The following is a 17,044-nucleotide window of genomic DNA, read 5'->3' on the forward strand; positions in this document are numbered from 1 at the left end:
CTCTTCTAATTACATTTAGTGTAGTATTGTTTCCATCTAAATTGTAGCAATTATACACCAAGATCTACTTTGAAATCATTTAATTAAAGAGTATCTAATGTTCTGTGCTTTTGGAATGCTAATATGTTGCCTTTTTCTGAGAAAAACTTGGGGTTTTTTTTCATTAATTAGCATGGAAGAATTTCAATGTCAGAAGGAATTTTCAAAAATCTTTTTATAATAGATAATAAAATCAACTAATGCTGATGATTTTTGAAAAACCACAAAGAAAACTTTTGCTTTCCTGATGGACAGTTAATCTGAGGAGCAAGATTTTCCTTTTAGATGCTTTGATTTGCAAAGTGTTGGATTTCTCCAACCCTGTCCTCTTCTGGGTTTAGGCCAGTGTTTCTGTTTGGTCATGTTCTCTCTTCCTGTGTTTTCCATGTAATAAGCACCAAATCCTATACTGCTATAAATCTGCTGGTGTAAATGATTTCTGCCTGCTGCATTGCTGCTTTGTAGGGTCTAATGTTTCAGTCATGCAGAACAAACAAGCTTGTGTGTGCTGAAAGCAGTTGTGATGTAACAGCTGATGGGATGTACCCAGTGCTGAGGAAAAGTGGGGAGGGAAACTGCAGTTAGAATTTCTACTGAGTACAGTTTTGGAGGCTTTCTGCATCCCCCCACCATGCTCCTTCCCACTCCTCCCTGCTCCCAGCGAGAGCTCTGGCACACCCATACTTCTTCGGTTGTCCTGGTCCAGGGTGTGCCCTCTGTGCTGAGGAACAGGAACTGCAGCTTCTCCCGTAGTGTGGCCTTGGTTTTTCCTATCACTAATACCCCGCAGTTAGGTCTACACTGAGAATGGTTCTGGACAGCCAGCAACAATCTACCTAATAAATCCATTCTGCCAGACAAGTTCTCCCCGACTTGCTCACTTCTAACCTGAGCAACTTGTTCATGACAGCAGACAGGTTCTTCTCGTATCATATTCTTCCCACCTGTCAGCTTCTCTGTGAGGCAGAACTTGCATACAGACAGGTGTCCACAGCAAACCCACCACTTCATTCTCTCAGATACTGCCCACCCACCTTTGTGTCCCTGGTCCCCATGAGCTGAGACACGTCTCCAGGGGAGAGCATGGTTGATTCCTGGGTGGTGCTTGTTTCATGGAGAACAGCACAATGAAGAGCAATTTTGGTGCAGAGTACTGAAGGAGTGGGGAGAGCAAAGCCAACAACTCTGTATGATTACAGTGATGAACTAGAGTAAATAATAGCACACTGGGGACACAGCAGGATCTGAACTACAGTGCGGGGAAGTCTTGTCTTCTGCTTCTCTTTTGATTTCACAGGAAATTTTGGAAATCTTGTCTTTCTCGCTCTTTCTTTGTTAGTCTGGAATAATTAGAACAACAAAAATTTTAGTCTCTTAAGTGTCTTGGGTAAAAATGTAAATTAGTGAAAGACTTGGAATAAAGAAAAAAAAATCTGTCCTCTAAACATTGCAATAAGGGTGATTAGACTTGGGTTCTGTTTTGCTGGATGCTAGGGTCATGGGAAGACCTTCCAATACAGGCTGTGTACAAGGTGTCAGGAAAAGGCTAAACATTCTTGGGATGTTGTAAAAACAGGAAAATATTATTCATGACTGAATACCATTTGCTGGCATTAATCTCCAAGACTCTGTATCAGTTTCTGTAGCTGAGATTCATGAGATGTTATTTGCTAAATGGAAGTATGAGTCTGTTTGACTCTGACTCTTTTCTTTTGTCTCCCATGCTCAGAGTTTTTGGGCACTTCAGTCTCCGTTCTGAGTGGCAGCTGGTCAAGGTGGATTACAAGTCTCTCTTCAGCCGCAGGTGTAGCAAAGACGACTACCAAACCTGGCATCTGCACAATCAGGTATCCCCCCTGGAGGAGGGTGTTGATGAGGGTTCCTTTTCCCCTGCTCAGTGTTGCCAGCTGGGAATGCAGTTGTTCTTTATAGCAAAGCATATGGAATTTTTTTGCATCCTTTGAAGAATGTGCATGAACAAACATGGGGCCAGGCATCTATGGGCAAGTTCAGGAGATTGCCTTCTACTTTTATGAAAATAATCCATTGCACCAGCTGGATCTTTTTGGCCTCAATGCTTAGGGCAGTGTAAAACTACACCTTATGATTGAATCGTAGATGACACTGAATTCTTTGTAGCTCTGTCACTGACTCATGAAAATAATTTTGTTTCAGTTTGCCTCTTATTTCCCCTACTCAAAAATGAAAATAAAAATATTTATTCATCCTGCAGGTCCTGCAGGTATCTGTAAAACTCTTGAATATCTGTAAAACCCTTGAATAAAAGACACCGGAGAAAACCATATTATTTCATCCTACTCAAGGATACATGCTTTGCTTTTCATACACTGGCTTATTTTCATGCTGGGTATATTTAGGTCCTGAGGCGACTATAACTAAGAGGCCAATAACCTCTGCAGATTACTTACGGGTTACTGGCTACCAGTATGATGTTCCACACCCTGCAGGGTAACACAGCTAGAGCCAGAACCATTGGCACTGTGACATTCCTGAATGAAATCCATGAATGAGAAATGAACATTAATTTGGCAAGGATAAGATAATTGAAGTCATAGAATTGAATAAATGGAAATAATTTAAATGAAAGAAAAGGGAAGACATATGTGTAACCGTGTAGCAATCTTGGGAATCGCTCTTAATAGGGAAGAGAAGTATTTCAATTAGGTATTGTCTTTTTTCTTGCTTCTATGCAGACAAATTATTTCTGCAAAATAGAAAGTTCTGTTTATAGCAGCTCACTTAGATATCAAATGTTTGTTTTAGATTAGCTACTCCCAGCAGTGTTCTTGGAAACCTTTGCATTCAAAAAGCCCGGTGAAACACACCATCAGAATTGTATATAACAAAGCCAGCTCTATCACAGAAAGAGCAAGAGAGTTGACCTCTTTTACACACCGGGATTTTGTCCCCTGCCCTTGGATTCAGGCCTGGGCACTTGCTTCTGCAGTGGATTTTATCTGCCATACAGAAGAAACCCTGGCATACCACCCCCATTGTCTTTTCAGGGTAATTTCAGGGACTAGATATTGGTGGATACCTTCTGAAACATGGCATAAGTGGGTGTGATGGCTTGGGCATCCAGGCAGTTTGGGCACATTGGCATTGGCATCCCAACTCGACGCTGAGCACACTGTGCTCATGCGCCCTCCCAAGGAGACTTTTGATTTTGCAAAGCCACAAAGGAGTTCAGGACTCTAACTCCCCACCTTCCCAGTGATAAATGCTCATTTTCATTGCCTTTTGTGTCTTTTGAAAAAGTGCTCCATTTAAGACCCAGCTGCCACTAAAACTGTTTCTCCTCTTGTTCCATGGCAAATGAAGGGGGAGCCTTGTGTCATGGGAGAGAGGAAGATCTACAAAAAACGCAAGCCTGGAGTCCAGTGTTCCCTAGGTCGAGATTATTCCCAAACTGTGGTGTCTGAACCATGTGTCTGTAGCCAAGGAGACTTTGAGTGGTGAGTATGTGACTCTGGGGACTTGTGCAGGGGCTGTATTTTTATCCCAAAATACTACCCAGACAGAAAACCTCGCAGAGGAACTGGGTGTCATGCACCTTTATGGCTGTGATCATACCAAATAGCAGAAGTGTGACCCCCAAAGCTGCTGAGTGAAGGAAGCTTCCCCTTCATCTGCAGGAAATATTGAGAAATATTTCAATGAGAAATCCAAGCCTGGAATTCAAAAGCAAAATAATTGCAAGTACTGATAGGCATTTTTTGTCTGTCATTCCAGAAGAGTGACAGTCTGGATTTCTCTTCAAAATATGTTCCTTTCAGAAGAAGGAGGGTATTTCTCTGTCCTCACTCCCAAGGCCATTGACTTCCTAGGGGGCAAGCCAGCAAAACATGCACATTTTTATCATTATTCCTTTGAATAGCTGGGAACAGTTTATTGCTTCTTAATAATGTTTTATTGAGAAATTTCTGAAAGGGCTTCTGTGACATGACTGTACAGCCCACCCTTGTCAGATATAACTACTTGTTTTGCATAAATATTGGTGTTTCTTACTTAATGGGACCATAATTTTCAAATTGATTTAAGGTCACTTTGAAAGCAGCTTAAAAATAAAGCAGGGGAAAAATGAGACTGCTTGCTATTGCTTGACAATCAGAGATTGGAGAGATGGGAGAATGCATGTCAGGATCTCTGCACAAGGAATTCTTACATGGCACCTGTGATGGGCAATATTTCTAAGACTTAAGACTGTCAATATCTGTGATCTTTGAGCTTAAATTATCAGAATGTCATTTAAATGGAATGCAAAATGCCCTGAAAGCTGATCAGCTGAGAAAACATTTTAATCTTTATAGTAGGTTTTTCAGGATCAGTGTCTGACTCAGTACTGGTGCAATTCCTGAACACCTACCTCCAAATGCTTTCTGAAGAGGTGTGAGGCATGACATCTGTATATTTGTTTGGGCTTAGGCTCACAGTTGAGACTCACAGTTCTCTTTTAGAGCATGGACATGGTGATTTGCATCAAAATTAAGGCAAAAATATCTACCAAAGTATTTTCTTGAATATTGTAGTAGTTTGTCTTTAAGAGAGAGTCAGGGATATAGCACAGAGATTTTCATCTGATCTGGATTGGTGTTTAATTTATTCCTAATGTCAAGATTACATCTGAGACTCCATATCTTGACTCATGAGATCTTTTCCCTTCATTCTCATGATGGGAGCTTGCAGGACAAGCTATCTTGCCTTGCAGTATCTGCCCTTGGCATTGGCATAAGCCTCTGGGGTGAATCCAGCACCAACCTCCAGAGATGCTTATGAATTTGTTAGGTATTTTTTCCTTATACCCATTTCCTCACCTACTTTATATTTTACAGTGAAGTTTGTCTTTTCCAAGCTGTAAATGGAAAACTGTGGTAGCTGAATTTGCCTTAATTGCTGCCTTGAAAAGGATCTGAATCAGAATGTACCTTTTCAATCAGTTGACATGATCCTTGCATGCATTCAGTATCATTTTTGCTTAACTTTCCCCCTAATATGAGAGATATTGCTGTTAAACTTGTTAGTCCTGCAGAGGAAATGCAATTAGAGGACAACAAGCTGGCTTTTGTTTCAGACCCTGCACTGCCAACAGAGCTGTTAAGTGGCTTCCAGTTGCAAAATTATTATAGCTGGTGATGGAGAATCAGAAGAAGCTTCATGGTGAATTTTGATGCTACTCAGCAGGGCTGACTGGAAGGATATGTGAGACAGTCCATTTGAGGAAAATACTGGCAGTGCTGGAAACAGGGCACCGAGCTTGATTATTTTAAAAGTGATTTTCAGAGAGAAAGGGTGGACTCATCTGATCTGATTTGTGACTTCTGAAGGATGAGACAGTTGCTTAGTCAGTGGCAAGGCACAGGTTATTCCAGAATATATTCTAGATTTGTCTGCCTTCCTTGGGATGTCAGTATGAGAGGGGGAGATGCTGACAAGTGCCTTTTCTCTGCTCACTAAAAGGTGGACAGGACAGGTAAAAGGAGAGCTCCTGCTTTCACTTGACACTCTTTCAAGAACAAATGGTTCCTTTTCAAGGAAAAATGTCCACTCAGCCTCTTCTGTCTGGGCTCACAGTTGCCAGGTGTTGAAAGCACTGACTGGTCCGTCCCTTGGGTTGAACTGAGCTGGGGGGAGTCAGGGAAAGGAGAAGGGTCAGCAGCCAGGACTGTGTGAGTACAGTGACCAGCAAGTCTGGGCAGATGGGCCCTCTGCTTCCTCAGTAAGAGGGTTTGGAGCTGGTTCTGGGCTTGGAGCACCCTGTGCCACTTGCTGTGATGACACCTGCCTTTGAGAGCTGTGGGGATAGGACAAATAACTGCAGGAGCCCTTCAGCACATGCTGTGAGGGCTGTGCTCCTTCCCAGTTGGTCACAGTGCCCTTGCCCCTGTCTGCCTCATGGTTGCAGTGCTGTTCCCTGCAGTGAGATATTAGGCTGATCTAAAATTCAGGGGCATAAATCACAATTATGCCCCAGTTCAGCAAATCCTTATGAGTCAGGATCAGGAGTGATTCCTGCCAACCCTTGCAGTCATTTCCAGAAGCAAATCCTGGCCTTTCTCTAACAGAGAGAATGGCAGAAGGATATCCTAAGTGGTATTAAAGTGCTTGCTGAGCTTTCTTTTCTCTCCTCCTGCTTCTTTATTTACTCTGTCAAGATAGCTTTCCCAAGAAAGACAGCACAGCAGCTGGACTTGATTATTTCCTTAACTTATGCAAACCCTGCGGCTTATGAGAGGGAAGGTGGGCAGCATGTGAGGTTTTAATATACATTTACCAGAAGTTAATGAACAAGCACAGAACCTTAAGGGCACACAGCAATGTTGTCTTTAATTTTATTAAATATTTATGCCGGTCTTTTCTTCTTTGGGGCAAAGTACAGCTTCTCCTGAATATTTTTAATTACAAAGTCCCTGCCAGGCATTTTCGACTGTGCAGGTCGGACCCACTGAGAATGATTAAATTGAATGTTGAGAGAAAGAGCATTAGGGAATCTCCAAACCATTTAAAGTAGCTTACAGAATTTTTGCCCTCCAAAGAAAGAGCACTAGCAGCCTGGGTCACTGGGGACATAGCACAATTTTGTCTCACCAAAGCTCTTCCTAGAGACTTCTGTTGGCAGTTCAGGCTCTGAACAGGGGAAGGATAAAACTCAGAGTGTCCTAAAGGGCACAGAATGCTTTCAAGACAGTGGCTTCTGTAGTGCCTGTTTTTTCACAGAGGGTTAGCATGTTGGCATTTGTTAACATGCTGCAGGCAAAAATCCAGAATCTCTTTTTATTTGTCCTTTGAATCCAGCCCGTCAATAAAGACTGCGCATAGAAACCTGATCCAGACCCTATTAAAACTTACGGAAAGCTTTGGATTAATCCTATTGCTTCATCATTGTATTGGCACACAAAGGCAGCTGTAAAAATAAGTTTTGGATGTGGTTGTGTACACTTCCACTCTTGGGTGGTCCATGGAAGAATCAATACCCTGGATTGCCTTCCCTGTGTGACAAAATACCATGTAATCCTTAGACTATGAAGTTGGCCGTGTTTTAGTTTAGTGTTGGAAAAGCATCGGCTGTTTTTTTTTTTTCCTCTGGGGCAAGTCACAGCTCAGTCAGGGAGCCCATTAACATACGTAAATATACATACTGTGGCTAGTTGTTCAGGAAGTGCTCCTTGTGTTTTGTATTCCTAGCCACTGTTGTGAACAAGCGACATTAGATCTTAGAATAAGCCTGGTTTGTTCTAAAAGCAAAGACTGCAAAAAGCAAATAAACCGGAAGAACCCCAAAATTGAAATTTAAGTTAGTGATTAATAGGAAAAAAAGGAACGATACACTATTCTTTCTTAATCTGTCATGTTTTGTTGCCAAATGAAGCACAAGTCCTCCAGTGCTCTGCAAGGTTGGTAGTTCTGCTGTTGGGATCAAATGCCTTCAGTGAATTGAGTTCCTGCCTCTCAAACTAGTCCAGCACTTTGTCTCTGGATGAGCCCAATCCATGATGTTGTGCCATCCCAGCAGAGAACCACCAATACACACCTGCCTCAGGGACATCACCTTAAAACTCTGAGCTATCCCTAGTGGAGGGTACAGTGATGGACTCATGACTTGTCTCCATAGTGACTATGGGTATGAGAGGCACAGCAACAACCAGTGCATCCCAGCCTTCTGGTTCAGCCCATCCTCCCTGTCCAAGGACTGCAACGCTGGTCAGAACTACTGGAACAGCACTGGGTAAGTGCATCTTGCAGTCTCTCTGGTTTTGGTGACTGCAGCACACAAGAGAACCGGGATAGTTCTTTTTTTCTCTGCATCCCATTATGCCCTTTCTCAGTCTTATCCATGAGGTGATTGCAACAGCATCTGTATGGAAAATTGTCTTGTTCCTCAGAGACAGGGAGAAGCACGTTAACGTAAGTGACGTGTAGATATTGCATTGCTAGCAAGTGATGTGTGATCCCTAGAGCCCAGACTTGGAGCTCCCCTTTGTTGTGAAATTAAAACACAAATCAAAAAGGTCTGTCTGAGAGACAGCTGAACATTTAAAAAGACAGGTTTGAGCTATTTCACATTTTATTTTATTGAACCTCTTACTATCTTACAGCTCCTATTTATATCAGCTTCTAGAAGGCTCAAATGAGCAATTTTTAGCCTCTTTTATGTTTTCTTCCTCTGCCATTTTCACTTTGTACATACAATGCCTTGCACTTCAGACAAGCTTCATGTGCTGATTTCCCCTGGTCTAACCCAGAACAGATGGGAAGTGTTGGTTTATTGTGGCAGCATCACTTTACAAATGCTCTACTGTCATGCAGGAAATGCTGTGAGACTTGAGCTTAACTGTCTGGGGCAAAATTGCAATGCTCCTTCCAGGAACAGGGCAGGCCCTCCAAATTTTGTAGGGCTGATTCTGAGTCATGTGTCTGCCTGCTTGATGGTTCTGGCAGGAGCTATGTTCCTGTTCCTGGCTGGTTGGTGCAGGTGGCTGGATGAAGTGAGGCTGCTGGGAGTCCAGAGGCATTTGACCTCAGAGACTCCCTTTCAGCCAAAAAGTTGCTTTAAATATGGGATATAATTATGGGAGCCCTGATCAGTATGGCTGCTTGTAGCCTTCTTGACAGAAAGCAACAAGAAAATAGTTGAGGTTGGTATGAAATTAATACCAAGGGCTAACCCCCGCTTTACAACATTGGGAATAGCCAAGTTTCTTGCTGTTAACCAACCTCATCCAAGAAGATCCAAGGGACAAACCCAAACCTCAAATAATTTTAAAATTGAACTGGGCAAAGCCCTTGGTGTACTTTTTCAAGTGCCCTCTAGCCCAATAGAGGTAGACAAAGCATAATAAAGGTTAAAATTAAAAAGCTGAGATGCAGGATGCAATCCTGCAGGAGCTGGTTTGGAGGAATTCTTCGCTTTGTAGTAGGGAAGAGTAATTCACCTCTACAATGTGTCTCTTCTCAGTGATGCTGCTGAGAATCTCTGGAGAAGGTTGAATTGTGATTGGTTTGACTTTCTCCTACTTAATAAAGTGTTGTGTTTCTTTGAGTCTTCCTTTCAGTGAGGGGATTGTGCAGGCAGTTAGCCTTTGAAAAAACACATGAATTAATGTGGAGAGAAAAAAAAAAACAAAACAAAGGAGCTTTTTCACCCACAGTCTGAGCCCAATGTCCTTTTGTTACCATTCCCCAGGTACCGAAGGATTGTGTCTAACAACTGCACAGATGGCTTGCGAGAGAAGTACATGGCCAAGATGGAGAAATGCCCTGGAAAAGCACCTCGGGGACTGCACATCCTCACCTCCAATGGGAAGCTGGTCATGGAGCAGGGGCACAATGCCACCTTCATCATCCTTATGGAAGAGGTGTGTTAGTGGTCTCAGTAAACCTTTCTCTGTGTGGCAGGGCTGGCATTCTTTTCCTTCGCTTTTCAGGTTGCTGAGAGGAAAATAGCTATCAAGGGGGATCATGAAATGCTGAATGGTCCTGAGATTTATGTGACTTAAGGAATTTCAGAGAATTGAAGGCTATAGTGATGCATACAAGCAGGTCATATAGGGTCACACCACAGGTGTGCTTATCTTATCTATCAGTGATGATGTTAATGCCGAAGAAAGATAGATCTGGTCAAAAAATTTATTTCCCCACTCACTTCTTGCTGCCTCCAGCAAAGTGCAGTTTATAGAATTTATGAGGCAGAAGTGGTGTTTCTGTGATCAACAATTCTGTGTCTGAGATGTGAATCTTTAACTTCAGCTTTTCTGGGGAAGGTTAAGAATGGTGAGGAACATGTTCACATTCGTGGGGAACAATGAGGGGCATTGTTATTTTGCAGTAGGAATAGAGTCTCCTCAAAGCACCTCTAGCCCCCAGACTTTATCTATTGTGTTTATCTATTGGTACAGCTCCCTCTGTAAACAACAGTAGCATAAGTGACACCAGGCCATGCTACTGCCAAAAGCACCGAAATGCTGAGGCTCTTCTGGCCAGGGACTGAGGTGGTGCTGGAGAGGCACAACTGTTCTTCATCACATTTTCTGTCCTGTGTGTTTTGGAGCAGTACCTGGAGACAGCTGAGGCAGACCACCCACAGACAGATATTCTCACACTAAATTAAATTCTAATATAGTAGCTAAATATTTCACTGGGACCACACTAATCTGGCAGGGCCTCTTTGCTACTTCCTCAGAGGTTCATGCATGCTCTGCTTTTATACAAGGGGGATTTCTTGTCTACTTGCTGCTTCTTTTCTATTCTGCAGACTTGACATGGTAAGACAATTTGTGTAGACACTATGAGTGGGAGTTCAGAAAAGAACAGATATAATCTAAAAATTAGGAATCGACTAGTAATTTCTTAAGGAACTCAAGCGGAACTGCTGCGTATGAAGAATGATAAACAGATGGGGAATAAGGCAGCAGTCAAGGTAGCTGAAGAGTGGAATCTTTGCAAGGATTTAGACATTGAAGAGGCAGCTGAATAAATATGTAAGGGTGTTCACTCTCATGTCTGTTGTTGAAATATAATGGTAGTTAGAAAAACATTTCATTGAAACAAGCTTTTTTTTTCTAAGGGAAGAGGATCTTTGGAACATGTCTCTGTAGGTGAACAGCTACCACAGAAAGTTGTGTGTTGAATTTGCTTCTTAAAATAATAGACTTTCAAGAAGGAAAGAAAATAAAAGAAAAAGAACAGAGAGATTTTGAACAAAGTCATTCCAGTCTTTTAGTGTGAACCTGAGAAGAATTGTGGCCAAAGATTTCCTTATGCGTTGGAGGAAATAATTTCTGTAGAAGTCTTTATTATTTCTTACCTTGCTGCCATTCAGATTCATTCGTGGCTTCCTCCACCTTCTCTGGTCAGTCTGTTTACTGTTTTTGTACCTAAGTTTACAGTTCATTTCTGAGCCAAGCAGCAGCCTGACCAGCCCTCCTATGGATACATCTGTGTGGTCTCCATTCAGCTGTGTCAGACTCACCCTGATGAGCCAACACTTCTTTCCTGCCTTCTAGTACACATCCTCAGTATATGGAGGTGACTGACCTTTAGGCTGTCAGTGGTAAACAGAGACTTCATCATAATTAATCAAAACCTGAATTTCTCAGGATTTACAGAATTAGCTTTAGTAAGATTCTTCACAGTGGTATTCAGAATACGTGTGTGGTGATGACTATGGACAGAGAAGTGCAGAATGACTGAAGGTTTTTCTGTGTTTTCAGGAATATGGGGCTGGACTGTGATTTGGACTGTATACATGCAAGGGAACCTGAGGACATAAGAACCTGCTTAGAATCTTTTTTTTTTTTTTTTTAACCTAAGTTTGGTTTTGATCACAAAGAAATTATGGACTGCCAAATAGCTGTTGTGGAGTTGTGTTCTTGACCACGTCTGTTCACTGATTTCCATACTCAGAGCCAGCCTTTGTGAGATACCTTGTTCCCTTTCAGTTATTTATGGGGCTTAAAGCAACAAAATGTGCCTCTTGAATATAAATGCATAGCAATGATTTATTTTTCCTTTTGAAATGCTTCCACTTTCCTTCTATTTTAATTTATATCTATAAACTCCAGAATATCTGACAACTTTGTGTGGGACTAGCATGCTTGGTTTAGTATTTTACATACTGGATACAGGTGTATTGAAAGGAGAAAGAAAACATGATTAGTGTGATGGACAGCCTTTGCATTGAAGCCCTGGCACATAACTGGGTGAAAAGATCATCTGCTACTGTTTAGTCATGAAAAATCTGTTCCTGCTTCTCTATGTGAAACCATCTCATTTCAGATAGAATCATACTAGAGAAGCAAGAAGGAAATAGAAAAGAAAATTGTCAGGCAAGGGAGATGAGCTGCCATGATTGGTGCAAGAGATTTCAGCCTGAGGTCATCGGTGATGAATCCAGCTGAGACCAAATTTTTATCCTCTGTTCAGTATCTTCCATATGAGCTGGACTTGGGGTCTTAGTGCATTCCCTTGAGAAGTGGTTTTGAAAGGTTTAACAAGCTGTGGGAGCCTTTATATCAAATAACTGAATATCTCAAGTGTGTAATTTTGCTCCAACTAGAGAATTTTTTAGAGTGACTTTAAAAACTCTGTCTAAAGGATGTTACTGACTACTCAATATTATAGGAGTGTTTTAGTGTCACTACCACTTTATCCTTTCTGATTGCTCTTTGCTTTATACTGAATTTTTAATGTCCAGGTAGGGCGGAGGTGAAAATGGTGCCCTGATCAAGTCAAGAGCCAAAACTCCCCTGGCTCCCATGGAATGGGAATGATGGAGCAAGGAAGGAGATCTAACATATATAATCAAATATCCATATTTCAAAAACTACATGCAATAATCCTGATTATATGAGTGTCTGAAGACCCCAAGTATATACTCAAAGTAAATCACATCTGAAAAATACCCTTCCTACACTCTGATTTCTTCATGCAGGTATAGTTTATGAGGAGGATAGATTCTGTGGGGGCTGCTAAGGTCCTGATTTTCTACACACGGGACTTGCTTCATTGTGGTCTGGCTTCTTGTGTGTTTTCCCTGTGCATTTACAGCTATAATGGAGTTTATGACTGTAAAATATTTCTGAATTTCCCATAAAAAAGGGTAAATTTATGAGCAGAGATTTATTTTTTTAAAAAAAACTTTCAGATCACATCCTCAATGTATCTAGGGATTGACTTCAGCTTGGGGCTAGAAACATCTCCAGAATGTAGTGGTATCTTCCTCACCCCCAGTGAATACAGTGCAGATCTTTCATGAAAGGAAATTGCTTGGCACAACACATATATATGCAGAAAGCTAAAGCTACAGAGATTTAATCTGAGTTGTAGTTTTATTTCGGTTTAGTGAAATCACTGCAGTGGGCTTTACCTTTGTTTAAATTAGCCTTGTTTTGTGTTACATTAGTCAGCTGGGGGCAACTATAAAATAAGGCTTCAAGAAACCAAAATAGCAGACACTACTACAGTTCAACTACTGTGGTTTAAAGCATGATTTAAACTAAAATAATGCAACTTCTGTCTCCAGACAATACCTGTGGTGCTGGAATTTCTTGTCTGTTTTTCTCTCCTTCATTTAAAAACTGTCATTGACAGTAATCCTGGAAGAGATTTTCTCATCATCTGCTTCATTCTCCTGCGTATCCAGGCCCTGTCTCTGTGTTGACTGACATTAGACAAAAAAAATCTGTCAGTCCTCAACGTGGGACTCAACCTGTATAAATTCAGCTCTCCTGAAGCTTCATGTCTAGCTGAAACCGGTCTTCTAAACTCTGTATAATCAGGGGAGGATGATTCATGTCACCTGTTTCAGTTATTTTAGGATAAGGTGTTGGTCTTTTGCTCTCTGTGTCTGGCTACTTTGGGGAATGGCAGAACAAGGCTCAGCTTGTTTTGAAAAGTTACTACTTTGTGCCCATGCTAATGAAATGGAACTAAGTGGGATGGAGGGTGATATAAATATAAATCCTTTTTTATCAGTCCAGTTTCCTACTCCAGCCTTCTCTGTTGCAGGGTGATCTCCAAAGGACAAACATCCAGCTTGATTTTGGAGATGGCATTGCAGTGTCCTATGCCAATTTCAGCCCTGTGGAGGATGGCATCCGGCACGTGTATAAGAGTGCTGGAATCTTCCAGGTGACGGCGTACGCAGAGAACAGCCTGGGCTCAGACACTGCTGTCCTGTTCCTGCATGTGGTCTGTGAGTACTTGCCAGATTCCTTGGGCAAAAATCTGACCTCTCTGAAAGTCCCTGCAGCTTCAGTGGGGCTTAAGAATAGATGTAAACCCACGTACATGTGCAGCTCGTGCTCTTCCAAAGGCTTGGGCTTCTAGACACTCTTCTAATTTGTAAACTAGACTTTTTTGAATGAAGGGAAAGGGAAGGGTTTTTTTTTAACACAAGTATATTTGCAGTCCTCAGAGTTATGGAGAAAAGTTTGAAAATGTCTATTGGGCTTTCTGAAAAGGTCAGCAGCAAGGAACAAGCAGTATATGAAGCAAAGTCCAAATGTATATTTTCAATATAACTCATTCCAAGAGGATTTGATTAAGCTACTAGATTTTGGGTCACTTTTTCAGAACTTCAGATTTTACAGTGCTAATTTAATGAAATAGAAGCATTATGCTGAGCATGCTTTCTGAGATACGAATGTACTGAGGGCTAATGTGCTGCTTTTACGTTCCATGTGTTTGACATGAATCCCTGATGTTTCTGTCCTGTTTGGTAGATCAGTGCAATTTCTCTCCAGCTGACACATGAGCAAACTCAAATATAGAGCTCTGAGTTAACTTCTCAAAGCCACAGGAGAGAGCAGAGAGAGTGGAATGCAGGATGAGACCAAAAAGAGCCCAGTTCTTTGATCTTCTCTCAGGCTATTAGAGCTCTTGTGTTCAGATGCACCCCATCAATTTTGCCCCTAATTGTGATCATAGCTATGTCTGCCTTCCCTTTTCACCTGTCAGAATGTCTTACATCCTGCCTTTTGCTTGAGCTTTTCTGCTGAAAGGAAACACATTAGAAATTTCCAAAACTCAAGAACTTTTTTCTCCATTTTAATTTCCAGCTCCCTGTGTGAAGGAATAAATGTTCCTTGAAGCTTTTATTATGCTCATAATTCCCTCAAAGTCAATCATGGCTGCACTTACCAACCTGTTATTAGAGCATTAACTGTTTTTCCCTTCACCTTGGGCCATTAGCTGACAAAAGTGATGGTTACCTGGTAATAACAACCAGATTTGTATGGATTATCTGATTTTTCTCAAAGGAACTACTTTTTCATGGTGAGGATTTTAAAGCAGAATGCAACAAAGGACAGTTCCTTGGCCTGGTTTTGCTGCTCCACCCTTCTCTTCATCAACCTTTCAGATCTCTCCTTTGACTTTTATAGCATTCTTAGATGGCAAATTTATTACCATTATCTCTAGGGAAATATTTTGCAAGCACTTATATTCATGCTAGTGCTGAAATAAGATGACACCTTGGTACTAAACTTTTAATATATTTGAAAGTACTGGTCAATATAGGAGGTTTGACCTTGAAGTTTAAATGTACAGACAGATCTGCCTGAGAGTCATTCTTACCATACAATCGCTCTGGTACTGGGATCCTGTGTTAAAAAAAAAAAAGAGAGAAAAAGGTTCCTTGGCCTCAAGCAACATCAGTTTTCTACCCTGCAGCTTTATTAGCAGCCAGTTAACTTTTCAGCTTTCTGGAATGTGCTGACAAGCTGCTTATCTTGATATTTAAAGGAAGTATAGATATTAGTGTTTTTCCTCTTACATGCACTGTCACAAAATATTTAGGGGAACCTGCTGTTCTTGCAAACCCAGAGTATTTCCTATGGTCAGAGCTCAGGAGTGACTTGCTGTTAGAGAACTCTTGGGAAAAGGGGGGAGAAAAGATCAAGTTTTAAGGTGCCAAAAGCAAGAATAGAGTCCTTTTGTGCTTGGAGCTCTATGTTCCAGTGGTAAAAGAACAGTTCTTGCTCTCCACAATCTTTGTAATCCAAGTAGATGGAGAACTGATTAATGTCCCCATTTCATGCTGAGAGGTAACACAAGAGGATTGTCTCAGTTAAATCACCAAATTTCCTGCTTCCCAGAATGAATGTCTTACAGAAAAAAAAGATTCTGACTTTTCTTATTTTGTCCTTTCCATCTCACAGGGATAGTCTGTCAGTTTGCTATGTGTTAAAGGTACTACCCAGAAAGTAACACTGTCTGATGGGCAGCAGTTGTCAGCTGAAATTCAGTACCAGCAGAACCAAAAGATTAAACAAGAAGAAAAACAATGGAGACAGTAGAAGCTTTAAACAAACTACCAAACAAAGCCTCAGTGTTTTTTCACATGTTGTTTTTTCTAGAGCAGATCTGTCTTCTGAATTCAGGGCTTCATGCCCTGGATTTATTCTGGGCATTTTCATTAATTAGATACAATTTTGCACTGGTACTTTGTTATTTTTTAAAGTCTTTCAGAATCAAGTGCTTCTGACAGTCACACCCTTTATTATGCCAATGCACACATCTTTCAAGTGCTTCCTGATGGTTTACTAGGGGCAACTGACTCCCCAAAGTCTTCCCAAGGTCAGCCGTAAGTCAAAAAGATACCAAGGATTTACAAAATCATGAGTCATTATTTTTGAGACCTTTTAAAAAAATGTTTGGGATATTTAATCAAATAAGAAATGCCTCTTATATAACAAGAATTAAGCCATCTTGGCTAAAATGATTTTCCCCACAAATCTTAGTAGCTCAGTGGCTGAATTTTCAAGAAAAAAACCTTCCTTCTCACTTTTGTCCTATCCCTTTCTTGTATCCTATCCTTATGGCTTTCAATAGCAATTTCTCTATATAATGCAAAGCCAGCTCGTTGTTTTTCTTCAAAATGCATTTTGAAAATTCTTCTAAACACAGTGCTGGCCCTGTCTGAAAATTAGCACTATGGAAAATGTGCTTAATAAGGAGGGAAAAAAAAGTATTCTTAAATCTGGTTATCTTTTTCTGTGGTTCATTGACTGCTAAAATTGTCTTTTATTTCTAAACTAGACTCTCACTACTGACATAGGACTTTTGATTTATTTAAAGGAAAGATCCTTGCTGTTCACAGCTGTGCAGGGAGGATTTAACTCAAAGCCTTTAATAATGAACTCTCTCCCCACAGGTCCAGTGGAGCACGTCCATCTGAGTGTCCCCTTTGTTGCCATCAGAAATAAGGATGTCAACATTACTGCAGTGGTTTGGCCCAGCCAGGCAGGCACACTTACCTACTTCTGGTGGTTTGGCAACAGCACCAAGGTACAGATACCCTTTGGTTCATTTTTTCTTCCTAAGCTTATCACAACAGTCAGGGAACTCTCTCAGCCCTAATAAAAACTTCTTGCCTTTGTCTGTTTGGTGTTTGTTTTTCACTTGTCTGAAAAGGGTTGTCATTATCTGAACTTCAACCTTTGTGGATTTATTTCCTTCTATCTTGTGTTGTTCTTAGGAGTCATTA

At 41.1% G+C, this 17,044-nt stretch overlaps 1 protein-coding gene across 2 annotated transcripts in view; it reads left to right on the top strand.

Moving 5' to 3' along the window:
* The window catches only part of SORCS3 (sortilin related VPS10 domain containing receptor 3), a 267,664-nt gene that overhangs the window by 233,492 nt on the left and 17,128 nt on the right, over positions 1-17,044 (top strand). For both annotated transcript variants that reach the window (XM_005520720.2, XM_088059520.1), the window contains exons 15-20: positions 1,769-1,886; positions 3,382-3,515; positions 7,670-7,783; positions 9,242-9,413; positions 13,564-13,750; positions 16,712-16,845. In XM_005520720.2, coding sequence (XP_005520777.2) covers positions 1,769-1,886; positions 3,382-3,515; positions 7,670-7,783; positions 9,242-9,413; positions 13,564-13,750; positions 16,712-16,845 — 859 coding nt within the window. The remainder of the gene's footprint in view (positions 1-1,768; positions 1,887-3,381; positions 3,516-7,669; positions 7,784-9,241; positions 9,414-13,563; positions 13,751-16,711; positions 16,846-17,044) is intronic.

Source organism: Pseudopodoces humilis, chromosome 9 (genome assembly GCF_049639895.1).
Source record: "Pseudopodoces humilis isolate 2021_Gansu_Grassland_sample_001 chromosome 9, ASM4963989v1, whole genome shotgun sequence".
Lineage (NCBI taxonomy): Eukaryota > Metazoa > Chordata > Aves > Passeriformes > Paridae > Pseudopodoces > Pseudopodoces humilis.